Below are 26,244 nucleotides of genomic sequence, written 5' to 3' on the forward strand. Positions count from 1 at the left end.
ACCAAAATGAGAAATTCTTCAACAGAAAGTTGCCTTGTTGCTCAATTAGTTAGCTGGCTAGCTCGTTGGTTAACGTGGTTGCCAGGTAGGTAGCTAGCATTAGCTGATTTGAAATATGATTATTTTTTTATTTAATAACTGGGACCTGAACCGGACCTTCTGGTTCTGTGCATCCTGAACTTGACGTGTTACTGGTTTATTCTGATGTTCCCTGGATCTGTGCCAGGCTGGGATTGGGTTCAAATCTGGGAAGGAAGTCGGGAATAATCCGGCTTCCTGTCCACAGGTTCCTCCAAACCACAGCTGGTTTTTCCTGACTGAAGTTTTCAGGGAACGGGAAATAAAAATGAAGACGAAGAAAGAAGCTTAATAACAGAAACAATAAATCTGCATTCAAAAACTTTATTTCAAGTATGAAGATGAAATGTACAAATTAATTTAGGATCAATCCATTATTACAATAAGGTAAGAAAAGCAGAACTTTACAAAATCACGACACAAAGCAACGTTTCTAAATCTGTGATAATAATGATCATGAAAAGCAGCTTCAGAAATACAAATAATCACAATAATCGCAGCAAATGCTTCATTGAACACGAGCATCTGAATCTGGTGCAGCTCGGTAAATACCAGCTGGTTCCGCCCCTGCTGTGACCGACCATGAAACCCATCCAGTACGTGGAGAACCAGTTCTGCTGATGGGACCTCTGGAGGTCAGAGTTGGCTCCTGGGGACCGGAGGGGTTCCTTTGGACCCCCAGCTGCTGGATGTCCGGCTCCTCTGAATGGTGCTGACCCTCGTGGGTTTTGGTCGCGTGGCTCAAACCGCGGTGCCGCTGCTTTCCTGCAGCCTGCCGGTGAAAACGAAGGATCCTTGTTTTTATGTGGGATGCCGTGTGAAGGCGTGAGGGTGACTTGCTGCTGTCTCAGCTGCAGAGATCATAAATGTGAGAGCTGGGACATATTTGCAGTGGGGAAGGTGTTTTTGCTCCCAGTCTGGCCGTGTTGACTCAAACACCTTGTGTGGGCCGGTCTCACATATGACGATAACAGCTGCGTAATGGCAGCTCTTATCTGTCGGGTTGTTTGTGGCTTTACGACGTCTCATCGCTCTCGGCCAACAGCATGTTTGGCTTTGAGCCTCAGAGGCTCTCATTGCGCTCCACTGGCTGTAATCTGTGTTTACATCTCTACCTGCAGCAGCCTGGCTTTAAAAAGGTCAGCAAGCACTCAGGAAACAATATTCCCACTTAAGGGAGTCCATTAGGCAACACTTTGGAGGTCTTTAGTCCTCAGGAGACTCACCAGTCGCCTCACTGGCCTCCAACCAGTCTTGACTGAAGTTCACCTTTGCACATCCACATGAGTCGGAGAATGTGACCTTCTGGTCCGCCAGCAGCTCGTCTGTGACCGTGAGCTCCTCCAGCTCTGTGGTGAAGTGATCTGTGCTTTCCACCAGCGAAGTGTCTTTGACGGCGCTGTAGGTGAGCGCCACGCTGTACGCCGCCGCTTTGTCTGAGCCCTTCGCCCCGCAGCGGCAGATCTTACGGAAAGCGGCGCGAAACTTCTGAGACATGGCGTTGTAGATGACGGGGTTGATGGCGCTGTTCAGGTAGATGCAGATCTTGCAGAAAAGGAGGAACCAGTTGTCCAGGTAGGGCTGGTCCAGGAAGGAGTTGACCACCACCAGGGTGCGGTACGGCATCCAGAGCACGGCGAAAAGGATCACCACCACCGCCAGCATCTTGGTCACCTGCAGCCAGCCATGAGACGAAGGATAGAGTGGATCAAATGGTCCAGGTTTTTTTAAAAACAAACCAACCGCTAACCATTGAAACATTCAAAATGGATGCTATTTTTCAAGATGATTGTGAAGGAAAATGTAGTTTTGCACTAATGTGCCAATATTTATCACATATTAATATTTTTTGTGTCAAATCATACATAATTGGACCCATAGAAATCATATTCACTGATAATTTTTAGATTTTTCAAGATGGCCGCCACGATTGTCATTGCTATAAAATCACCAGATGAATTGGTGCTTGGCGTTAAGTCATAGCCTACATATTTCGAACCATAGAAATCATACTTATTTTTTTTATCTTGTGTTTCCTTTTTCTGGTGGATGTCACGTTTTTCAAAATGGTCGCCATAGTTGTAATGGAGAATATACAGTATGTTGGCACTGAGTAGTTATTAGCCACAGCTAACCACATAACAGTCTTAACTGCTAAACATATTAACTACATTAGAGGAACCATTAAGATGTCTGTCTGTCTTCTTCTCCTTCCAGGTGACGTCGGTCTGAAACTCACTAAGAGAAAAATCCTCACTTTCTGATTCTGCTGCATTTGATCTTTTTAAAGTTTTAGGAATTGTTTGGTTCTGTCCATCTTGGTCCATCGTCTCCACTTTGGGCTCATCAGTCCAAAGTGCCGCCATCTTGTTTCTAGAGAGGCTTTTCCTTCAGGACTTCCTAACTGAAGTTTGATTCTCTTCATTCTGATGTAGTTTGAGTTGATGTGAAGCAAACAGAGCAGCTGATTGGTCCCTGTCAGCTGATTGGACCCGAACCTTCTCTGGGGACCAGAACCTTCAGTCAGATGTGAGTCCATCTGTCCTTCAGCTGATTCTGGGTCCAAACTGGGTCATCAACAGGATTATAATCCCAAACTCAGAAACTAATCTGCAACAAAATGGCTGAAAAAGAAAAGAATCAAAGTGCTGCCATGGCCTAGTCAAAGTGCAGACCTCAGGCAGAAGGTCTGTGTTTCTGAACCAGGATCAGCTGGAATCGTTTCGACGGAATTGATGCTTTTCGTTTAGTTTTTAAACGCAACATTTACTGAGAATCAGTGAAACAAAAATCACCTGAACTTTAAGTGTGAACGTTAAACGTCAGGGTTCAGCTGAGGGAAATGACGTCATTTCCTCCCAGCAGCTTCTCTCAGCTCACTGCTGGTTTTGGGTTAGTCTCTGTTCTCCAGCAGCAAAAATAACAAAAACATTAAAAACATTCATAGCAAATTTACAAAAAGCAGTGGCTATTTTAGACAAATTAATTTTACATTTCTGTTTCATATTCTCCGTCAGTTCAGTCTCTTTTGGACATTTTTTATATGAAACCAAAGATCTGAGGGATTTTGTGCGTAGCCCACCTGTCTGCGCGACGTCGCGGTGGAGCTGGAGTGTCGCGCATTCTTGCAGCTGCTGCGCTGGTCGCTGCTGGCGGAGGCCGCCTCGCGCTTCCCCCGGCCTTTGGGGTCAGAGGGCAGCGGGTTGAGGAACAGGATCCTGGCGATCAGGCCGTACAGAACCGCGGACAGCAGCAGCGGCAGCACGAAGAAGACGCTGAAGTCGAAGAAGTAAATGGGCAGGTAGAACTTCCTGGGGACCCTGTAGCCGCACGTGACGACGGTGACGTTGGCGAACACCTGCAGCTCGATGTCGGACAGATAGAACCACATGACGCAGTAGATGGAGGTGCAGACCCAAACCAGCAGGATGATCCTCCTGGCCCGGGACAGCGTGCACAGGAACTGGGCCTTGATCGGGTGGCAGATGGCGATGTAGCGCTCGATGGTGAAGGCGGTGATGGAGCACGAGGACGCGTTGATGCCCAGGTACTGCAGGTAGGTGATGAGCAGGCAGCCGCAGCGGCCGAACACCCAGGAGGCGAACAGGCTGTCCGGGATGGCGGGCAGCCCGGCGGCCGTCAGGACCATCAGGTCGGCCACCGCCAGGCTCACCAGGTAGCAGTTGGTCGGAGTGCGCATGTGCCGGGTGATGAGCACCACCAGGATCACCATCACGTTCCCCACGATGCCCAGCGCGCAAATGAGGAGCAGCAGCAGGCTGCTCACAACTTTGTACTGGACGCTGTGGTCCGTCCAGGTCCGGTTCTGGTTCTGGTCCAGGTCCGGAGGGGACGAGGAGGAGTTCTCCATCCTTCCTCTGGTTCCCTTCACGCGCCAGCGAGGAGCGCAGCAGGACCACCGAACCTGATCAAACTCCGAACCTGGTCAAATCTGAGTGGAGCTGATCACCCGCAGCTTCCCGCAGCTTCCCGCAGCCCGGCGCGGCGCTGCTGTGCGTAATACGCGGCGCCAGAACCAAGTGTGTGTGGGACAGATGGCGCTTTGGGTTTTGTTCCGTTTGGCACGCGCTCTCCTACGCAGAGCTGGGATTAACCCTTCACTGCCTGCAGCGGAGCGGCTGTCACTCAGTCCGCCTCATCAGTGGAAAACAGGAGAAGGAGAAGCTGCAGCAGCTGCTGCAGCAACTCTACTTTTACTGGAGAATGAAAATGATTGACTTTCATCCATCCGAAAATATGAGAACTGATCATAACTTTACTTCAGAGTAAAGGTCAGCTCTGCTCTTTGGAATAAAAATGTTTCTGTTAAAAAGCAGCAGAAGATAATTGATCAGATTCACTTTAATTCAGTTTGTTATTGTTTTATGTCACTTATCTGCTGTGTTATCCTCTGTGGGTTTATACGTCACAAATCACTTTGTGTTCTCTGACGTGTAAAAGGTGCAGCATAAAGAAAGTTGATTTTCTTTCCAGCTCAGTTTGATCTTGGAGGAAACTGTTAAAGTTTATGGTCATTTTCTCTGAATGATGTTTAGATAGTTTATCAGAAGATAAAATAAATGTTAAATCTTTATGGAGAGAAATTTGTTCCATAGATTCAGTGAAAAATAAACTTTCAGAGGCGAATGAACGATCAGAAAAAGAACTTCGTATCTTCGTGTCCAAGCTGACCAATTGAAACGCCTGTTACTAACATCTGATCAGATGAATTCCCGGAAGTCCCGCCCCCAATGGAATCCCGTTTCTACCAGATATTATTATTATTATGGCACCTCATAATGAGATAGTAGCTCATTGATCTCAATATAATGAGATTATTTTTAGCGGAAACAGGCTTCCGTAGAAAAGGATGAAATTCATAAAACTCCTTCAAAGAATCTGAAAAAATAAACTGCATAAATATAAGTTAAACTGTTGCAAAGATTAATTTCACTCAAAATGTGAAATTTGATTGATTTTTTCAAAGATTCATTTTTGAAATGCATTTTTAAACAGGCTCTTTGTGGTAATAATATTGGAACAAATTTTTCTCCATATTTCTTTATCAGAAAACTGAGTCAGTCGATATTTTTCACTAATTAAAGTTTCTGTTCTCCATCATCATCCTCATCTTCACCATGGTGGTTCAGCCTGCTGCGCTGTGAAGGTTAAAGTTCAGGCTGGTTTCCCAGGCGACGCATTTAACTGATTATTATCCGGAATAAAGAGCTGAGAAGAACCGGCCTTCATCGCTCCTCTTCCTCCCCACCGAGCTGCGGAGGCGGGAATCTCTCCTCCTCACCAACTGTGCAGAAGATTCTGCAGGAACCGGGCCGAGTTCGGTACCGGTTCTGCCAACTCTCGGCTTCACAAGAAGCTCCGAGTCTCTGGTAACAGGTGGGGGCGGGGCATTACATAACCGCCATCACTCCCTCTGCAGAAAGATGAATGAGCTCCTTTTGATTTATTCATCATCATCAGCAGCAGCAGCAGCAGCAGCAGCAGCATCTTGTTTCAATATCAATCCGTTTCCATCGCAGTTTGATCAACTTTTATTTAAGTTTTGTGATTTGAATCATAATCCTGATCCGTGTCTTCCTGCTCTGATTGTCCCTGAAAAATACATGAATGCATGACAGAAAAAGTAACCTTGATAAACCCGCAGATTGCATAAAGAATAAGAAAATGAAGGCTCATACCGCCACCTAGAGGACGAAGCTGGTCAGCACCAGATAGAACCAGAAACATTTCTTTCTTTCTAACATTTTAAATACAAATTTTGAAACTTTTTTTAAAGCTAAGATCAGAATTATTTAGTTCACACTGAATCTGCGTTTCCTCCCATTTTCCTCATCAACATAAAATTTAATTAGTGCAGATTAAAGGCGAAAGTTAAAGGATTTAAATCAGCTGATTCAGCCGAACCCATCTGAGTAAAAATAATTCACGAAAATCTACAACCTGTTCATCAGACTGTTCACAGGGAATGGAAACTGGAGACTTACTGGGAGCAGTGGTGGTTCTAAAGTACAAAGTATTTAATGTTATACTGGATAATTAATGAAAGGGTCGATTTTTATAACAATGAAAAGAATAAGAGCAAAATATTTTCAATAAATAAATAAAAACAATGTATGGTTGTCACGTGATTGCCAGCTGGCGTCTGTTCCGTTTGTCAGTAGAAAGCCGGTAAAGATGGCGGAATACGATCTAACGACTAAAATAGCTCATTTTCTGGACCGACACCTGGTTTTCCCTCTGCTGGAGTTCCTGTCCGTGAAGGAGGTGAAGCTGTTTGTTCATGTGGGAAGTTAATGGCGGATTCTAGCAGGTTTGGCTCAGTCATGCTAGGTGGGCTAAAGGCTAGCTGCTAGCATTAGCCGCGGAGCTAACAGGCTGCTTTTACGTCTGAGTTCATGTTCGGCTGAAAAATAAGAGGAAAATGTGTCAGGATGTAGTTTATGACGCTTATTACTAGCTTTAATCTGTGACGTAATTCTGGTTCAACCGAGAATGACGGAAAGTTTGAAATCGGCTGATTTCTGAACATTATTCGTTAAATGATTCTGATTATCCTCAATTGATTCAAGAATCAACAGTTATTATGGCTTTTCATATTAAACACATTTTCTTGTCATCAGACTGCAAACTATGTACTTTTATTTTTACATCGTTTTCTACAAATAACATCCCACTGTGTTTTATTATGATTTATTTTTAAGCCTGAACACAGAAATAAAATAGTGGCTCTTCAAAATTACAGCTAATTTCCTAACAGTAAATGATAAGCAGAAATGATAAGCTGTCATTTTTTAATGCCAACAAACATAAAACCGGCTTTATTCCACCCTAACTCAGCTGATGTTTTACTCTATTAAAACTACAATGTTCAGCCAATACGCCACTATTTGTTAAATTCTGAAATCAAGATAAAAAAATAATTATAAGTTGTTTTTAAATAGATGTTTAGCTACAGATTGAACGGGTTTCTGGTTTTATCCCAGAGTTTATTGGGTTGGGAAGCAGGAAAACATTTCAAATGTCTGTGCTCAATTTATTTTAAAGAAAAGTTGGAAATATCGTCTCAGATAAGTGATAAATAAATGTTGTTTCAGATCTACAATGAGAAGGAGCTGCTGCAGGGGAAGCTGGACCTGCTCAGCGACACCAACATGGTGGACTTCGCCATGGACGTCTACAAGAACCTGTACCCAGACAAGGAGATCCCTCACTGTAAGCAGCTGATCTGGGGTCAGACGCCTCTTCAGGATCCACTGACAACCCGGATTAGGACTGAAACACATTTAATTAGCACTCTGGGATTATTCAATCTTAAATGGCTCTGAAAAAACTGGGATTTATTCAAGGAAGAAATATTATCTGTGGGCAGCAGGTTGGACAATTAGCAATCCGGCACCCTGCGAAGCCATTTAAAAGCTAGTCTGGTCCGCTGGTACCTTGGAGGAACCTTTATGACTAAAGCTGAAACTAGAAAGTCTGACAGCTTCCAGAAGAGTTTTGGTCTGAGTTTGTTTTTCCAAAGAAGCTGGGAGGACGGATTTCAAAATAAAAGCTGAGGACGGTGTATGATGCTTCAGGTCAGATGTCTGATCATAAACTCTCAGATTATTAATCCATGGCATTTAGACAAGGGGTTCCCAAAGTAGGGATTGGGACCCCCTACGTCACATGTGTCAAACTGAAGGCCTGTGGGCCAAATCCAGCCCGCCACAGCTGTTTATGTGGTCCTCTAAGTTCTAGACTAAACACAAAGTGTGCTTAAATATTATTTTATCAATGCAGCTTTTAGCTGTTTACTGCCAAATTCTATCAGTCAGTTCCTCCAGTTTGTTGAGAATTATCATGGAAATTCACACAAAATCAACAAATCTCCGCACTGTTTTGCACTAATACATAATTAGGAGTTTATTACAGATTTTTCTCAAAAATTGTCAAAAACTTTATTTGTACTAAACAGTTGCCTCAGCTTTAATTGATGTCAGGTTATAGTCCATGATACAGTGAGTAATAAAAAGTCACATTTACTGACATAAATACGCGCAAATATTTCCAAATTATTACCACAAACATTTGATTTTTATTGCAAAAAAATCACAAAAAGAATCACGCAATCCTAGAGGGACTGAAAATATGTTCTACAATATTTAATTTTAAAAATGTATTGATAATTTAACAGTTTGTGAACTGGTTTTATCAATACATTCTGGCACAACCGGCCCTTTAAGAGCCTTCATGATGCTGATTTGACCCAAAACCAAAGAGAGTTTGACACCAAGTTTAGGGTCAAAAGCAGATCTTCAGAATCATCACGATGCAACCGCAGAGGCGTACGGAGGGCCAGAGTGGGAAAATCTACACAAATAATGAATTAGTCAGATAACGAACAGTGAATGTGATATGAAAAAGGATGGAGCAAATCAGGTTAAAGATAATATCTCACAAATCTTTTTTTTCTCCGAAGAGTTTTTGCGGCGCTAGTGGCTCATATTTTTTCCCACAGTAGGCAGACAGGAAGGAGGGGGGGAAGACATGCGGTAAAGGTCGTCGGTACCGGGAGTCGAACCCGCGACGTCCGCGTCGAGGACTAAGGCCTCCAAACGTGGAGCGTGCTGACCCGCTGCACCACCACAGCACGCCCCCTATATCTCTGATTTGAGTTTAAATTATTTGTTTTCTGAAGAAAAAACTACAAATGACAGAAAATATTTTCAAAAACTTCTTTTTATTTCAGTGTGGGAGTCAACTGGGACTAAAAGCCCTAATAAGTAGAAACTGTGAAACATGTTAGCAAATCAAGATGGCCGCCAGACGCTCTGCTGCTTGTCTGTCCTGCAGCGCTGAGGGAGAAGAGGAGCAACGTGGTGGCCCAGCTCAAGCAGCTGCAGTCGGAGACCGAGCCCATCGTCAAGATGTTTGAGGACCCGGAGACGACCCGGCAGATGCAGTCCACCAGGTCCACCAGGCCCCGCCCCCCGCCCAGCTGCATGATGGGAAGCAGAACCTGCTGACCCTCTTGTCTTCTGTCTGCTCCTCAGGGATGGGAGGATGCTGTTCGACTACCTGTCAGAAAAACACAACGTAAGTTTTTATTCTGTCGCCTCGGAACGCGCCGCGTGTGCTCACGTTGCCATAGCAACCAGCTGCCTCTGCGGCCATAATGATCCAGGATCAACTGTGAGGCTCTGCAGTCCCTCTCAGCCCCCTGAAGCTAATCTGTTCCCAGTAGCAATCCTGGAGTCAGGCCTTCTTCCTGAAACATCACACATCGCCTGGACGCCACCCAACCGCAGGAAGTTCTGGACGGTTAATGTCCATTAATCATTAGCTGCTGCCAGAAAGATGGATTCTCTTTGGTGCACCAGATGATTGAGTATTTCAGAAAAATCCTTCACATCCTATGACAGCAACCTGAAAGTGATCACAGATGTTCTCATGGGCCAAACGTGTAAAAAGAAAAGTAGAAGAAGCTAAAGCCAAACCGTTAAACTCATAAAAATATTAGCAGACGCTAATGCTAACCATTAACATGACCGTCATCTTCATCTCCTTCCTGTTGACGATTGGTGTGAGACTCAGTAACAGCAAAGTCCTCAGTTTCTGATTCTGCTACATATTAGCACTGAGACCGAGACCGGCGCCCCGCGCTACATGATGCAATAAAATGTGAAATAGGATCAATTTGAGCAGCTTCTCAAATTGACCTGAAAGATTCACATTCCCATCAAAACACCTAGATATTAAATGCTTAGACTTAAAATAAATTAGAATGATCAATTCAAGCAAGCGAGTTAAAGGGGAAGCGACGCGTGGCAGCAGAAACACAAACACGTAATTAGTAAAAGTCATTTTATTGCTTGGAGTTTAATCGGTATGTTTTGCATCCAGTGAAAACAAAGATGTTAAATAAACTGGACAATATGCTGACAATTTAATGATATTTTTACAGTTGTGGTCCTGACTGGTCTTGAAATAAAATCCCGAGTCCTCAATGACCCAGACCCAGACTGGCCCCTAGTGCTACGACTGCTATCACTTTACATCAGTGCTTCTCAATTCCGGTCCTCAGGCCCCCCTGCCCTGCATGTTTTAGGTGTTTCACTGCTGCCACACACCTGGATTGAATCATTGGGTGATTAACAGGCTTCTGCAGTACTTGATGGCTGCAGAACAGGTAATGCAATCATTTGGATCAGCTGTTCTGAAATAGGGGTACAGCTGAAACATGCAGAGCAGGGGGCCTGAGGACTGAGCACTGCTTTACATGAACAGGATGGGTTAGGGTTAGGGTTAAACCAAAGTTAAACCATCCAATGTGACACAAAGTTCATCCAAGTCATGAAAATGGGGACCAAGTAAACGGGGGGCCACCTGGAAAAATTGGCCGTCATTTTGAAATTTAGATGGAAAATCTGAAAAACATGTGATGGGTTAGCATGCTAATGTTTGTGCTCTTATCTACGGTTGAGGGATGCTAATGTGCTGCTGTACTCTCCATGTTACTTTAAGGTTTTATCAACTCGTTTTGTTTCTGCTCCCAGTTCCGACAGGAATACCTGGACACGCTCTACAGGTACGCCAAGTTCCAGTACGAGTGCGGGAACTACTCGGGCGCTGCAGAATACCTCTACTTCTTCCGGGTCCTGGTGAGAGCCCCACACAGCCACAGACCCGTTTGGGTCCGGCCCAGTCCTGACGGTTCTTCCTGCCGGTTGCAGGTTCCGTCCACAGACCGGAACGCCCTGAGCTCGCTGTGGGGGAAACTGGCCTCGGAGATCCTGATGCAGAACTGGGAGGCGGCCATGGAGGACCTGACCCGACTCCGGGAGACCGTCGACAACAACGTAAGAATAAACAGTTCACACGGAGCAGAGAAACATTCAGTTGCTGTCGGATTCTAGAGTGCTGCGGCCACAGGAAGTGATTCTTTGACTTCCTGTTTGTCCTCCAGTCGGTGAGCTCCCCGCTGCAGTCGCTCCAGCAGAGGACCTGGCTCATCCACTGGTCTCTGTTCGTCTTCTTCAACCACCCCAAAGGCCGCGACAACATCATCGACCTCTTCCTCTACCAGCCACAGTGAGTCACAGCGCCCCCGCAGGCCGGGAGGGGAACAGCAGCTGACTGTGTCTGTGTCACAGCGCCCCCGCAGGCCGGGAGGGGAACAGCACTGACTGTGTCTGAGTCACAGCGCCCCCGCAGGCCGGGAGGGGAACAGCAGCTGACTGTGTCTGTGTTCCAGGTACCTGAACGCCATCCAGACCATGTGTCCTCATATCCTGCGCTACCTCACCACCGCTGTCATCACCAACAAGGATGTGCGAAAGCGCCGGCAGGTTCTGAAGGACCTGGTCAAGGTCATCCAGCAGGTAGGCCTCCGGTTACTGGGTTAACTGGGTTATTCTGGGAGATGGGCCTCCGGTTACTGGGTTAACTGTTTTCGTCTCTGGTCCAGGAGTCGTACACGTACAAGGACCCGATCACAGAGTTCGTGGAGTGTCTCTATGTGAACTTTGACTTCGACAGCGCTCAGAGGAAGCTGAGGGAGTGTGAGTCGGTGAGTGCGTTTTTAAAGATGGCCGCCTGGCGTTCGGCTCATTGACCCCCAGCCGAGCTTTTACCTGCTGAACTGTGTCGGTTTACTGGGTTGAATTTTGTGTGTCTATCGTTGTGACTTTATTTTCATTCTTTCTTATTTATCTCAGATGCTCAGCACTTTGCTCCAGCTGTGGCTGTTTAAAGCTTTATAAAGACGATGACGCAGCAGAACCCCGCCTGCCCTTATTTGGGCGCTCTTCCTCCCATTCACAGGTCAGCAGGCGACTCGGTGGGAGCAGAGAGACGAGTCATTTTACATCCTGAAGGATTGATGCTGCTGAGATGAAAACATGCTTAATGCTAACTCTGGTTAGCTCTGGTCCCACAGCATGATGCCTCCTCCCCCTGAAGGAGGAAGCGGCTAGTCATGGCAGCATGTCAGAGAACGAGTTTGGCACCTCCTGCTGGTCATCCTCACACTAACCTGAGCAGGGGCGCCGTTTAGGGGGGGAAGTTATGATAATACTAAGGGCCCCTGACCAACAGGGGGCCTCCACTATTTATTTCTGCTATTTTTTATTTTTTGTGCATAGAAATAAAAAAATGGGGCCCTGTCAATTACAAAATTAATCATATTGTGTTTTCAAAGATTGTTTTTAGCAGTAAAAATCAAATGTTGCCCCTTCCAGACCAAAAAACACATATTTACCCTAAACCTCCTGGATCTGCAGGAACTGGTTGGTTCCTGCTTGGAGGCTTGAGGTGACGATGTTCAGCAGCAGTCAGTGGAAACCAAGAACGACTGTGGCTGTTTCTATGCTGCTAAGAAAAATAATAAAGTTAGGTTTTCAAAAATGGAGAAACAGAGAGAGACAAAGGTAAAAGTGTTAATTTATAACCCAGTTTTTCTCTGAGAGGTGAGTAGACTGAGAGATTATCAACATTTAGCATAGTTAGCTTAGCTACAGACTGTTGGCCTCCATTTCACTAACATTTAATGAATTAAGGAAAGAAATTATCAACATATTCATATATTGAACTTGAACCTTTTACCTCTTAACAACAGGTGAGTCAGTCAGCAGCAGCTCTGACCTCCTGACCCGTCCTCTCTCCTCTCCTAGTCAAATTAAAGCTGCACTATGTCACTTTTATAAAAATATTTTTGACATATTTGTTAAAACTGTCATTATGTTGTGACAGTACGGTATGAGAGATAACCTGTGAAAAATCTATGTCCTCTGCTTTCTCCCAGTTCTCTCTAGAAACAACCAATCAGAGACAGGAGAGTTTTAGCGCTGTCAATCACAATCTCATGTGTTGCTGCTCATCCCTATGCTGCAGCTAGCATAGCCTGTTGTGAATGCTTACTCTAGTTAGCATAGCTACCAGTGACAGCAGATAAACATTTTTCCTGTAATGATAAGTTGTTTTTCCACCATTAGCATATTTAGCAGCGAGTGAATGAGGATGATTGACAGCGCTAAGACCCTCCTCCTGGTTCTGATTGGTTGTTTGGGTCAGAACGTTGCATTACTTTAGCTAGCAATAGCAGTTCAGGGAGCAGGTGGAGGAGATTGATTGTTTTCACAGATTATCTGACATGATGGCAGTTTTAACAAATATGGAGAAAACATATTTTTTATTAAAGTTACAAACTGCAGCTTGAATAAAATGCAACAACATAGCATTTTTTAGAAGACTGGATGCTTCGTGTATATTTTGCATGTTGCCTCTGACTGTTGCTGGTGGGGAAACATTTCAGTATCTAAAACTAAAATGAAGGAACCTACTGCTAACTGTATGTGGACTGTTGGATGTGAAATTCATGAGCAGTAAATATTGTGTTAGTTATCAGTACTGGACCAAAGAAAGCAAGGCTTTAAAATTGTGACGCTTTTGATGGTTCAGATAAACTCAAGAAATTGTAACAGCAGCTGGTGGAGGGGCCCAAATGAATTGTTTTTCATGGGGCCCAAGATTCCTGGCGGCGGCCCTGGACCTGAGTAATCTGAAGCGGAGAAGATTCAGACTCACAGAATTATGATTCATATTTGATGCCAGAAAAAACTGAGCTCAGATATTTCATCAATAAATCAATAAAACCATCAATAAACTCAGATTATATTCCTGAATTCTGGTTGGAAACGATTCCAGTCAGGCTGATACGATAAGTTTCAGTGAATCGAGTTCTTTGCAATAAACGATATTGTTGTTTTGAAGCCATTTATTGTTAATCTGATGGTTCTGATCGATCTGATTGGACCCGCCGGTATCTTCCAGGTTCTGGTGAACGATTTCTTCCTGGTTGCTTGTCTGGAGGATTTCATCGAGAACGCGCGGCTCTTCATCTTTGAGACGTTCTGTCGCATTCATCAGTGTATCAGCATCAGGTCAGAACCGATCGGACCCACCAGACCCGGTCAGTACCAGCTCTATGTGAACGCGTTGCTCTGACTGGTGAGGAGTGACCAGCAGGGGGCGGTGCTGCAGAAATCCTGTTAACATGAAACAACCAGGCGACATGTTACTGATGGAGCAGAGAGCAGAACCACACCGGCCCAGATCTGGTTCTGGTCCAGATCTGGTTCTGGAGCGTTTTCTCTCAAACACAAACTGTACAGATTCACTGGAGCAGGAAGGGTTTGGGAAAGTTTTCTCTGCTGTAAATGAGCCGGTGGAGCCGATCCAACTGGGTTTGGGTTTGGGTGGTGCTTCATCATCTTCATCATCATCTTCCTCCTCTTCCTCAGCATGCTGGCTGATAAACTCAACATGTCTCCTGAAGAGGCGGAGCGTTGGATCGTCAATCTGATCAGGAACGCCCGGCTGGACGCCAAGATCGACTCCAAACTGGTGAGGCTCCTGGACCGGGCCGAACAGAACCGTCCTCTGGTTGGGATCGGACCGGGCCTCGGGTTCTGATGGTGACCGGAGTTTGTGTTCAGGGTCACGTCGTCATGGGAAACAACGCCGTGTCGCCGTACCAGCAGGTGATCGAGAAGACCAAGAGCCTGTCGTTCCGCAGCCAGATGCTGGCCATGAACATGGAGAAGAAAGCGGCCCACAGCACCAGGAACGAGGTGAGCCACCACCGTGTACCACACAGGTCAAAGCTAATCAGCGTAGTTTGGAGCAAACCTTTCTGTTTATAAATGCAGACGGGGCGCCACCTGCAGGACATTTACATATTTACACAGAAAACCCTCAATCTGTCAAATGTGATTCATTGGAACTGGAGCATTAAACTGTAATAAGAGTCATTTGTTTGGTGAAATATGATGCATTTATTAGATGTTAATATTATTTACTCAGCAGATCCCCAGTGAAAATCCACAAACAGCAGACCAGACCAAAAACACACGACGCTAAATATACCTGAATATGCATCAATACATCCATACAGGCTTCAGTCAATCATCATCACGGAAAACAAACAGAGCTCCTGGATTGGTTGGTTTAAAATACGCCAGCCAATAGCGTGTCCGCTAGTGTTTTCCTGCTTCCTGGGCGAGGCTTAGCTTAGCTGTGAATGGGGGGAGCTTAACCCGGACTGGGCGGGGCTTAATTGGGACTGGGCGGGGCTTAATTGAGCCTGGGTGGAGCTTAACCCAGAACTCCGTGGGGTTTAATTGGGACTGGACAGGACTTAATTGGACTGGGTGGGGTTTAATCGGAACTCCGTGGGGTTTAATTGGGAGGTGGGGCTTAATTTGGAGGTGGGGCTTAATTGGGACTGGGCGGGGCTTCAGTGTATATGTAAAACCAGACGTCTGAGTTCATGAGGCTCCAGATGTTTATCTGTATCTTAGAGGAGCCAACCCGGCAGGCCCGGTTCTGGTCACACAAGTCAGGCTCAGAGCAGCTTCTTTGAGTACCAGTGAGGCTTGAGCCGGTTCTGTGGTTCTGACCGGGAATCTTCTGTTATTTGGGTTTTCTTTGTTTTCTCATCATTTTCTGTTTCTTCCTCCTTCCAGACTCCTAATTGGGCCGCCCAGGACTCTGGGTTCTACTGAGCCGGACCCGTCCTCCATGAAGATCCAAACGGCTTTAATGACATCTGCTGATCATGACCAGTTTAACCAGTAGCTGGGTCTTTGTGTTTGTGTCTCTAATTTATTCAGTTTTTATGGATTATTATGTAACTTTGTCCTGCATTAAATGTTTGGTTCCTCTGGATCTGCAGCTCCTTCATTTGGCCACCAGATGGCGGCGGTGGCGCACGGCCGCTGCAGCCTGAGACGCTCTGCAGTGGAGAGAGGCAGCGGGCGGGTTCTGGTTCTGGAGCGGTTCTGGTCCTGGTTTTATCGTCCCTGCTGCCAGCAGAACCTCTTCATGTCTGCTGGGTTAAAGTTTTCTGTCAAGTTGAATGCGACCCAGCAGAACCGGTGGTCCGACTATCAGTGCTACCTCGTCAGATTTTCCTACCGTAGCACGGATAGATGACTAAGTCTGTCTGTCCGTGCTACCCGTCTAAAACTGCTACCGTCATGTTTACAAATAAAAAAACTACATCAGGTTGTTAATGTTAAATATATTAAATAACATTATTTGAGTGACTGAAGTGGAAGCTTAGCAGTTAGGGTTAGCTTAGCATTGGAACAATTTCTATCCATGATGAAACCTAATCTAATCCTTTTACTAGAATATCCTACCTGTTAAAAATATTTTAAATACAGAGGCGTTTGTAAGAACAAAACGGTATCAGACAGGGAAGTAAATTGAACAGATCACTGCAACTCATTAATACTTTATATGTCTGTTATCAGTGGCAGCGAACTGCGCAGGTCACTGGAATGATGGGATATGATTAATATACACTAATATCACACGGCTATTACAACTTCAGTCTCACATAGTATCGCTAACATCTATTCAGCAAGGTTTAATAAAAAGTGTTGTTAAAAGGACAGAACAGCTGTTCAGCTTCATCCACTCATTTCGCTTTTTATTTGCTGATTTCTAAATGTTTCTAAAATAAATCGCTCTAGTTGACTGTGACTGGAAAACAGTTGTGCCCTTTCTACTTCCACACATGATCTCCATCTGTCATGAACCGTTGTGGTGCGGCAGACCCAGGATGAGATGAATAATGAAGATTTAATGAACAAAATCCAGAACTGTCCACAAACACAGGCAGCAGACTGAGCGGAAGCCAGGGCTCAACGTCGGTAGCAACTGATATTTCGACTGGACACACGAAGGACCGGACAGAGACACAGGTGACCCTAAATACACAGGAGGTAATTAGGGAACGAGAAACACCTGGGAGTAACCGAGGGGAGAACAGGACAACGCGGAGACACAGACACAGAAAACTCCAAATAAACAGAAAATCACGGAACATGACACCATCAAGTTAAGTAGGGAGTCGATTGCGGCGCCATCTAGTGTTTGGAAGAACAAATTACAGACTTGAAAATATAAGAGAAAGAGCTAAAAGTTCAGTTTTGCTAAAGCTACTGGAAATCCTGGCTGCTAGCAACCCCAGGCTACGTCTCATTTGCTAGCTCAATACATTGCTTAATATTTAGCTTGAAGATAAATATTTAGCTAGCATGTTTAGTTTGGGAACCGCTGGGTCAGATTATAGTTTAAGTGAAGGTTCTGGTTCTGCCTGAACGGGCCTCGTCCCGCTCTGTGGCGGTTCTGGTATGAATTCTGATGAGCAGGGCCGGCCCAAGCCTCCATGGGGCCCTAAGGCAAATGTGGTTTTGGGGCCCTCTGGTTCTGCTGACAATGTGGACCGGCTGCAATCAACAGTTAGAATTTTCGATCATTCACACACCTGCTATGAACTTACTGCATCTCTTATGGTGCTGTTTACATTATATCCTATGCATGTATAATATAGGATACATTTATTGGCCAGTGGATTTCTGGGAGCCCATTTCCTTAATTTTGGGGCATCGTGATTGGCCGATACTTACATGTGAAGCTGATCTGATCTTCATCAGCAAAGGTTTATAAATCATCTCTGTCCTCTTCTGCTCTGCAGTGAGACGTTTGACTGACTGACCCACCAGGTCTGAACGTTTACAGCTAACAATATTCACCCCATTGTTAGTAACTCAGTGACTTTCTTGCTACATTTAGCAACATTTCAGACAAAAAAAAATTCATATCAGCCAAAATCAAAATCAGCAGGTCAGGCTTTTAAAGATCGGTAACCAGGGATCGGCCAGAAAACTGCAATCGGTGCAGCTCTACACATATTCATGACTTACTTTCATTAAATTAATTTCTCTTAAGCGTTACTCCAACAGCTAAAAATGTAATTTATACCAGGTGAGACTTTCTCCCCTGAGAATATGGACCGGTACTGGTACTGGTACCGGTACCGGGCTGATTCTGAGCCTTCAAATGATTTTAACAGAAGTTTCTCATAACTTAGAAGTTGATGTAAAAATAATGTTTGTTTTAGATGCATAAATTATCAGCAGCAAACAACAAAACCCAACTGCAGCCTAGAGCAGCTCATCATGTAGCAGCTTGTAGCCTGACGGACACAACTTTAGAATGAATTCATGTATTTTTATTAATATAATCACATAGAAATCATTACTAAAAACAACAAAAACAATCAGTTCCACTTAGGGGGCCCCCAACGGCACCGGGGCCCTAAGCGACTGCTTAGTTTGCTTTGCCTTGGGCCGGCCCTGCTGATGAGGTCCAGTCAATCGCTGCCATGACTGGATCTCTTTGTTCAGTTGTCAGTTCTGGTCCATTTCCCCCGGCGGGCAGACAAAGGGCCGTTATCGGGCCGGCGCCGTTTGTCCAAAGATTCTGTTTGGCTCATTTAAAGCGTCTGGGGATAGTCAGAGGTCAGAGGTCAAATCCAAACGTTCCTCCTGAATATGAAGGAACGATTCCTCTGCAGTTAGAGCAACAGGAAGTCAGTTCCTGGTTCAGCTTTTAGTGAACTGTTCAACCTTCAGCCAATCAGGTGGCAGGTTGGGTTTCATCGACCTGGACTGATCAGAACCGGCCGGTTGGGTTTCATCCCACTTTAGGGAAAAGCTCATTGAGCTGCACGGAGCAATAAAACGGCCTAGTTAAAGGAACCTTTGTCCCAGCTTGCTGGTAAATAAAATCTGCTGAAACAGAGACATGACGCAGCAGAACCGTCTGGCTCTGGTTCTGGTTCTGCAGGTCAGAGAAACCCAGCGTTGGTTGGTTCCACTTCTGGTTTTCCACTGAAGGAAACCCGGTTCTGAGAACCAACTAACAGCCCATTTGGGTTCAGAGGAAGAAGAAGCTGAAGAAGAAGCTGCGGCCCGGTCCGAGGAAGTTCTGGATGCTGCGGCCCGGTCCGAGGAGGTTCTGGAGGATCCGGGTCCTGCAGCAGCCAGGAAGAAGAAGAGGCGTCCTGAATACGGGATGGACTCTGACGTGAGGAGTCGCTTTTTCCGCTGGTTCTGATCCAGAGAGGCTGACAGCCAGATAACACATAGAGCCGGGTCAGAACCACGCTCTACCAGCCAACCGGGCCGATTCCAGAACCAACAGTGGAATCAGGTCGGAGGTTTTTCATTTTTCCCATCAGCCACTGAAATTTCTGGATGATGGGGATTTTTCAAGATGGCCGCCGTTGAGCTTTATAAACGTTCCCCGTTTTGGTGAATCGGATGAACTTTGTGTCTCATCGGATGTTTTCCTCTTTGTTCTTCCTGTTCAAACTACCTGACAGTGACGATGTACAGAAAAAACGGAGGACAGTTAGCGATTCTCATCCCACCATCAGCAGGAGAAGAAGATGAGACACTTTTATCTTAATGTTAGCGTTAGCTTCTACTAATTTTAGATAAGATAAGATTTATTGTCATTGTCATCAACAGATTACAACGAGATTGAGTTTTGCTCGACTCGAGTTAAGATGCAGGTTATGTGTATATACATAATATACAAAGATAAAGAAATAAATAGTACAAAATGAGAATAAATAGACATCAGAAGATGGTCGCAGCGCCTGGAGGTGTCGCAACAGAATTGACATTTTTAACAAAGTGGTGTCAAGAGCAGAAGTTCTTATGCCTTTGAATTTAGTGCCATGATTGCCATCGGGTAAAAACTGTGTTTTAGGCGATTTGTCCTGGTTTTTATTGCTCTGTATCTCTTGCCTGATGGCAGCAGCTGGAAGAGACCATGGCCAGGGTGTGAAGAGTCATTTAAAATGTCCAAAACTTTCTTGTGGAGCCTGGAAGTGTAAATCTGTTCCATAGTGGGGAGGGGGCAGCCTATGGTTCTCTCTGCTGCCCTAACAACCCTCTGGAGCGCCTTCTTGTCCGCGGATGTGCTGCTGCCGTACCAGACACACAGACCGTACATGAGCACACTCTCTATGGAGCAGTGATAGAAGGCCTGCAGCAGGTCTGAGGGGAGACGGTTCTTCTTGAGTATTCTCAGAAAGTACAGCCTCTGCTGTGCCTTCTTCAGCAGCTCCTTGGTGTTGGTGCTCCAGGTTAGCTTGTCCTCCAACTCCATGCCCAGAAACCTGAACACTGGCCTCTGGCCTGCAGAACTAAGCCGACCACCAGAATAGTTCAGGTCTGGACTGAGGAGGCCTCCTCTGCACTTCAGGACTGCTTTGAGCATACAGACTGGAGTGTGTTCAGGGACGGCGCAGACTTGGAGGAATACTCATCGTCCGTTCTGTCCTATGTTCAGTTCTGCACCGACGCTGTGCTCCCTGTTAAGACCATAAAAGTGTTTCCAAACCAGAAACCATGGCTGGACAGCACAGTACGGGCCCTGCTGAAAGCCCGGGATGCTGCCTACAGGTCTGGAGACAGGTTGGCTTATAGCAGGGCCCGGTCGGAACTGAAAAAGGTATTAAGCAGGCCAAGCTCCAGTACAAACAGCAGATTGAGGAACACTTCATCAACAACAACCCCCGAAGCATGTGGAGAGGCATTAGAACCATGACGGACTACAAACACAGCACTCAGCTGACCAGCCGCGACCCCACCCTGCCTGACACCTTAAACAGTTTCTTTGCCCGCTTTGACACGGCGGGCAGCAGAGAAGCCGTACATCTACCCCGACTGGAAGAGCAGCACCAGCCCCTCGTCCTACAGAAGCATCAGGTGACGTCCACCCTGAGGAGGATCAACACCCACAAAGCTCCAGGACCGGACAAGGTGTCAGGCCAGACGCTGAAAACCTGCGCCGACCAGCTGGCAGGAGTGTTTCTGGACATTTTCAATCTGTCCCTGCAGCTCGCCATGGTTCCTGAGTGTCTCAAGTCTTCCACCATCATCCCTGTACTGAAGAAGAGGTCCATCACCAGCCTGAACGATTACCGGCCCGTCGCTCTGACCCCGGTGATCATGAAGTGCTTTGAGAGGATTCTTCTGAGGTACATCAGAGACTTCATCCCCGCAAACCTGGACAGCCTTCAGTTCGCCTACAGAGCGAACCGGTCAACAGAGGATGCTGTCTCCATCACTCTGCACACAGCCCTGACCCATCTGCAGCATCCCAACACCTACGTCAGGATGCTATTTGTAGACTTCAGCTCAGCATTTAACACCGTCATCCCAGACAAGCTGGTGCTGAAGCTACTCGAGGTGGGGCTGCCCGCTTCACTGTGCCACTGGATCAGAGACTTCCTCACCAACAGGCCTCAGGTGGTGAGAATAAGTGGCTCAACATCGTCCCCACTGGTCCTCAACACAGGCACGCCGCAGGGCTGTGTGCTCAGCCCAGCTCTCTTCACCCTGTTTACACACGACTGCGTGGCCATCCACCCCACCAACACAGTCGTGAAGTACGCGGACGACACAACAGTAGTGGGTCTCATTTCAGACAACAACGAGACCCACTACAGAGAGGAGATTCTGCAGCTCACTCAGTGGTGTTCAGCCAACAACTTGGTGCTGAACACAGGGAAGACCAAGGAGGTCATTGTGGATTACAGAAGGTCCAGGAGGACGGATCACACTCCCCTTCTCATAGATGGAGAAGTGGTGGAACGTGTGGACAACATCAAGTTCCTGGGCCTCCACATCACGTCTGACCTCTCCTGGAACACAAACACCTCCCACCTGGTGAAGAAAGCACAACAAAGGCTCTTCTTCCTCAGGAAACTGAGACGGGCTGGACTTTCCTCACGGCTGCTCGTGAACTTTTACAGGGCGATGATCGAGAGCATCCTCTGCCTCAACATGACTGTGTGGTATGGTAGCTGCACAGCATTGGAGAGGAAACAACTGACACGGGTGGTGAGAACAGCACAAGGCATTGTGGGATGCCCCCTCCCAGACCTGGACTCCATTTACACAGACCGGGTCAAGAAGAGAGCTGGATCCATAGCGATGGATTCCAGCCACCCGGGCCACAGACTGTTTGTGCCGCTGCCATCAGGCAAGCGGTACAGGAATATACGGACTACAACAAATAGACTGAGAAACAGTTTCTTCCCCACAGCCGTCAGAGCCATTACTCCCTGCCGCCCCCCCCTCCCACACATATCATAACCTCGCAGTCACACATACATATCCCCCACCCCCACACAGCCATATTGTTCTGCACTTTGCACTGTCACATCATCTGTACTTTGCCATAATTGGACCTGCTGCTACTTCTTTGGTGTGGTTGAGTGCCTTTAGTTAATTTAGTTGTATATATTGTTATTATTATTATTGTGTGTTTGCTTATTTATACTGTATATATTTGACCTTTTGCACGGGAGCTGCAATAGAAATTTCGTTGAATTCTGTTCAATGACAATAAATGCTATCTATCTATCTATCTATCTATCTATCTATCTATCTATCTATCTATCTATCTATCTATCTATCTATCTATCTATCTATCTATCTATCTATCTATCTATCTATCTATCTATCTAATCTATCCACACAGGTCCCACTGATGGTGAGAGGCTGGATGTCCGTTTTGTTCTTCCTGAAGTCGATCACCAGCTCCTTTGTTTTGGAGGTGTTGAGGAGCAGGTTATTGACTTTGCACCACTCTGACAGCCGCTTCACCTCATCCCTGTACTCCAGCTCCCCCTTCCCGCCTGAGATGAGACCAACAACAGTCGTGTCATCTGCAAACTTTATGATCTTGTTGCTGAGGTGGTTGGAGACACAGTCATGAGTGTAGAGGGTGTAGAGAAGTGGGCTGAGCACGCAACCCTGTGGCGATCCGGTGTTCAGGCTCAGAGCAGTGGAGGTGTGGGGGCCCAGTCTGACCCTCTGGGAGCGACCTGTTAGGAAGTCCAGGATCCAACTGCAGGTGGCTGATGGGAGCCCAAGGTTTGCTAGCTTGGACACCAGACGTTGGGGAAGTATGGTATTAAATGCTGAGCTGAAGTAGTAGTAATTTTATTATGTGTTTAGCATTAGCTTAGCTAAGATTCTTAGTGGTAAGTGAGCTGGACTTTACAGTTAGCTGTAGCTAATAACTGATGCAGATTTTAGTGCAAACATTATTTTCTCCATGACAACCGAGGCGGCCATTTTAAAAATGTCCACCAGAACAATAAAATATGATTTCTATGGTTCAAAACATGAACGCTGTGACACGCTCATCTAACTGGAGGTTTTAATGCAAAATATTAAGTTGACACCTTGAGAATTATTGTGAAAAATGGCGGCCATCTTGAATTTTTCAGTGGGCCCTGGGGTCATGCTTCAGGTCAGGTTGTTGGATCTGCATGTGGTTCAGTTTCAGTCCGGAACCATCGGGCCGGGTTGTTTCTGCAGGACCGGTTCTGACCCGTTGGGTTACAGACGCCTCTCTGATTTCTGCTCACGTTTTCCTCCACTCCTCAGTGAAAGCTGCAGCCACCTCAGACTGACTGGTTTCAGGTGAAACAGAACCAGAACACCTCAGAGATCCGGATGAAACACACAAATACTAAAATTTAGTTTTATTTCTTTATTTAAATTAGATGTTTTTATCCTGACAAAATCGGTTTCAGCTTTGTTGGAATTATTTAGCTTTTGTCTGTTTTCTGTCAGTTTCACCTAAAAAAATTAAAAATAACAAAGTAAAATGTTTGATTTAGTTTCTAAATAACAAAGTAAAATGCCTGAGCGGTTGTAGCTTCAGTCCAGCAGATCCGGTCTTTGGTTCCGTTGCTCTGCGGTGAATCCGTTTGGACCGGTGGAGCTGAACATTGTTGGACTGAATCAGCCACTGGTTTCATGCCCCCTCCCAGTTCAGCTCCCAGTGCTCACTGGGAGACTAACAATGGCCCAGTGCTACACAAACAAGCTCTGTGGGAGTTGTGTAACAGCTGAGTGCGGCCCAGTTTGCTCTGCTGAAGTTCTGGACAGAAAGGAGGAACCTGAAACCAGAAGAAGTGGAAAATCTGGGAGGTAAAAATGAAAATGGATGTTAAATATTAGCATCAGTAACTGATCAGCTTTATTTGATCAGAACCTTCTGGTCTGGACCTGCTGGTTCTGCTTCTACATTTATCCACCTTTTAATTAACTTCGCCATGGAAACCTTATTTAACCCAGCCTGAAACCCAACATGGCAATATTTGATGTAAAACCTCCTGTTGGCAGCAGGTTGGCGCAGCTTCTTCTTCTTCTTCTGTCTTTATTTAGTACAGATGATGATGAACTTCGGCTCTGCAGATGTTTGCTGGGTTTTCTTTTCTAATAATGCAGCAGATCATTTCAGATAAATCTTTCGTATGCAGATCCAGAACCTTTGGTGCAGATATTTTCAGAGAATTGCTTTTTTGAAAAAAACAAACAAACTGCTCGCTACTGGAGAATTCAAGATTTTCAAGATGGTCATCAAGAAAAATATATTTTTCTACTAAATTTACCAATATTTATCAGATGACTACTTTTGGTGTCAAATCATACATAATTGGACACAGAACTCCTATTTATTGATGTTTAATTTTTTCAATAAAGCCGCATGGTTTCCTCTGAATGTAAAGATTTGCACTAAAATCACCAATTAGATGAACATGTTTGGTGTCAAATAATAGCGAACAAGTATAAATGTTATTTACATTTTTTTTCACCAGAAGCTAAAGCAATACCGCTAGGCACAAACCGTTAGCGGAAGCTAGCACTAAACAAAAATCTCTCATCTTCATCTCCTTCCAGTTGACGACTGGTAAGAGAGTCGCTAACGGCTAAGTTTCAGATTTTGCTATATTACTTTTAAAGTTGTGTAAATATAATAACCAGTTTCAGATTCTGCATAATATCACTGAACATCATATGAACAGGATGAACAAAATGGAAACATTGATGACACACAAAGTTCATCCAAGTCATGAAAATGGGAAACGTTTTATTGTTTGAGGCTCACAAACGGCAGCCATCTTGAAAAATATCCACCGGCTGATGGGAAATCTGGAAAACATCCGGGGTTAGCATGCTAATGTTTATGCTACTATACGCAGTGATGTTCGGTTCGGTTGAAGGTCCGTGATCCTCATAAAGTTCTGTTTGGTGAACTGGGCCTTCATTTGTGTTCCGCTGAATAAATCAGAACAAACTGGACTGAAAAGCAGCTAAAGTCCCTGAAGGACCGACAGAAGGTTCTGAGTCCGGACCGGTTCGGGTTCTGAACAGCTGCTAGGATCAGACTTTAACCGGGCTCTGGCAGCTGGTTCTTCAACCAGCAACAAACACAGCGGCAATGCGCGCTCCCGTCAGCATGAGACGGGTCTCCACATGAACGCGCAGGCGATCCATTAGCGGCAGCTGAGCCGGACCGGTACCGGAGAGGAGGGGCAGGAATGCGGGCTGCAGCAGCAGCATCCCCCAGCCTGCAGGTCGGACCGGTCCCGGTCGGAGCTCCGGAGCATCTCGCCGGTAGGAAGCCGCAGTACGCAGGCGCGGCCGCCTCTGCAGAGGAGGATGGTGGCAGTCCGAGTCCCGGTCCGGACGGGCTGAAGTGGGGCGAAGGCTGCGCCGCGGAGCGTCCGCTGCGGAGGTTCACCTGGAGCCGGAGTCCCGCGGCCCGCAGTGTGAGTACAGCCGAACACCGAGGCTTGGTTCCGATGGAGCACGGAACCAGAAATGGACCGGTGCCTGAGCCAGCCGGGTCGCCTCTGCGGCTCAAGTCCGGTTCTGGTTTCAGGTGTGGCTGCTGCAGAGGGACGTCTGGATCTGCGGGAGTTCTGCAGACTGAACAGAACCAGGTCCGGTCCGGTTCGGCTGAGTGAGGTTGGGTTCTGCAGCCTTAACTTTCCCCCGCTGGATTCGGGAGGTTCTGAACCCGGATCAGAGTCCAGTTAATCCCGATGAGGGTCAGCTGAAGGTGGCAGAGTCTCATCTTCCAGAACCACCAGACCCAGTTCGGTCCGGTTACTGAGAGGGTTCTGCTGGTTCTGATTCTGAAGAACTTTTGGATGTTCTTTTGGTTCTGGCGTCTGGACCTGGGCTGCAGGTCAGAACCGTTCTGTTCCGACCCAGAGACTATCTTCTGCTGACTCAGCATTTCTGACCCAGAACCAGAGGTTAAAGGTCAAAGTAAAGCAAGTCCTGATTGGTCCATGCCGTTCCAGAACTGGTTCTGATCCGGCTGGTTGTGGTGATCCGGATCAAATCTGGGCTGAACAGAACCGTTTGGGTCAATGCTTAGCTCTGGCCCGGCGCCACGGAACCGTTTAGAGTTCTGACCCGCTTT

The 26,244-nt window shown here is 46.1% G+C and overlaps 2 protein-coding genes across 3 annotated transcripts; one reads left to right on the forward strand and one right to left on the reverse strand.

Moving 5' to 3' along the window:
* Nucleotides 1–386: 386 nt before the first annotated feature.
* Nucleotides 387–4,523, reverse strand: LOC102228160 (thyrotropin-releasing hormone receptor-like). The gene is made up of 2 exons (XM_005815515.2): nt 3,161–4,523; nt 387–1,752 (listed from the first exon to the last, which is right to left on the reverse strand). Exons 1-2 carry the CDS (start codon nt 3,947–3,949, stop codon nt 1,285–1,287), a joined length of 1,257 nt encoding a protein of 418 aa, XP_005815572.1. The 5' UTR covers nt 3,950–4,523; the 3' UTR covers nt 387–1,284.
* Nucleotides 4,524–6,209: 1,686 nt separating this feature from the next.
* Nucleotides 6,210–16,147, forward strand: LOC102228408 (eukaryotic translation initiation factor 3 subunit E-B). Of its 2 annotated transcripts, none has more exons than XM_023345184.1 (13): nt 6,210–6,363; nt 7,194–7,311; nt 8,935–9,052; nt 9,135–9,177; nt 10,638–10,742; nt 10,815–10,940; nt 11,048–11,172; nt 11,336–11,462; nt 11,549–11,650; nt 13,912–14,021; nt 14,382–14,484; nt 14,577–14,711; nt 15,606–16,147. In XM_023345184.1, exons 1-13 carry the CDS (start codon nt 6,274–6,276, stop codon nt 15,642–15,644), a joined length of 1,341 nt encoding a protein of 446 aa, XP_023200952.1. In that variant the 5' UTR covers nt 6,210–6,273; the 3' UTR covers nt 15,645–16,147. The 2 variants fall into 2 exon arrangements, with proteins under 2 accessions (XP_023200952.1, XP_023200953.1); XM_023345185.1 differs by having other exon boundaries at nt 6,357–6,409.
* The last annotated feature ends 10,097 nt before the right edge of the window (nt 16,148–26,244 follow it).

The sequence above is a fragment of the Xiphophorus maculatus genome, chromosome 13 (assembly GCF_002775205.1).
Source record: "Xiphophorus maculatus strain JP 163 A chromosome 13, X_maculatus-5.0-male, whole genome shotgun sequence".
In the NCBI taxonomy this organism is placed as follows: Eukaryota; Metazoa; Chordata; class Actinopteri; order Cyprinodontiformes; family Poeciliidae; genus Xiphophorus; species Xiphophorus maculatus.

Coding starts and splice junctions, on each gene's coding strand:
- LOC102228408 (XM_023345184.1), top strand. CDS start 6,274: ATGGCGGAATACGATCTAACGACTAAAATAGCTCATTTTCTGGACCGA. Junction 10,743..10,814: donor TCTACTTCTTCCGGGTCCTG/GTGAGAGCCCCA, acceptor TGCCGGTTGCAG/GTTCCGTCCACAGACCGGAA. Junction 11,651..13,911: donor AGCTGAGGGAGTGTGAGTCG/GTGAGTGCGTTT, acceptor GGTATCTTCCAG/GTTCTGGTGAACGATTTCTT.
- LOC102228160 (XM_005815515.2), bottom strand. CDS start 3,949: ATGGAGAACTCCTCCTCGTCCCCTCCGGACCTGGACCAGAACCAGAAC. Junction 1,753..3,160: donor CCGCGACGTCGCGCAGACAG/GTGGGCTACGCA, acceptor GGCTGGCTGCAG/GTGACCAAGATGCTGGCGGT.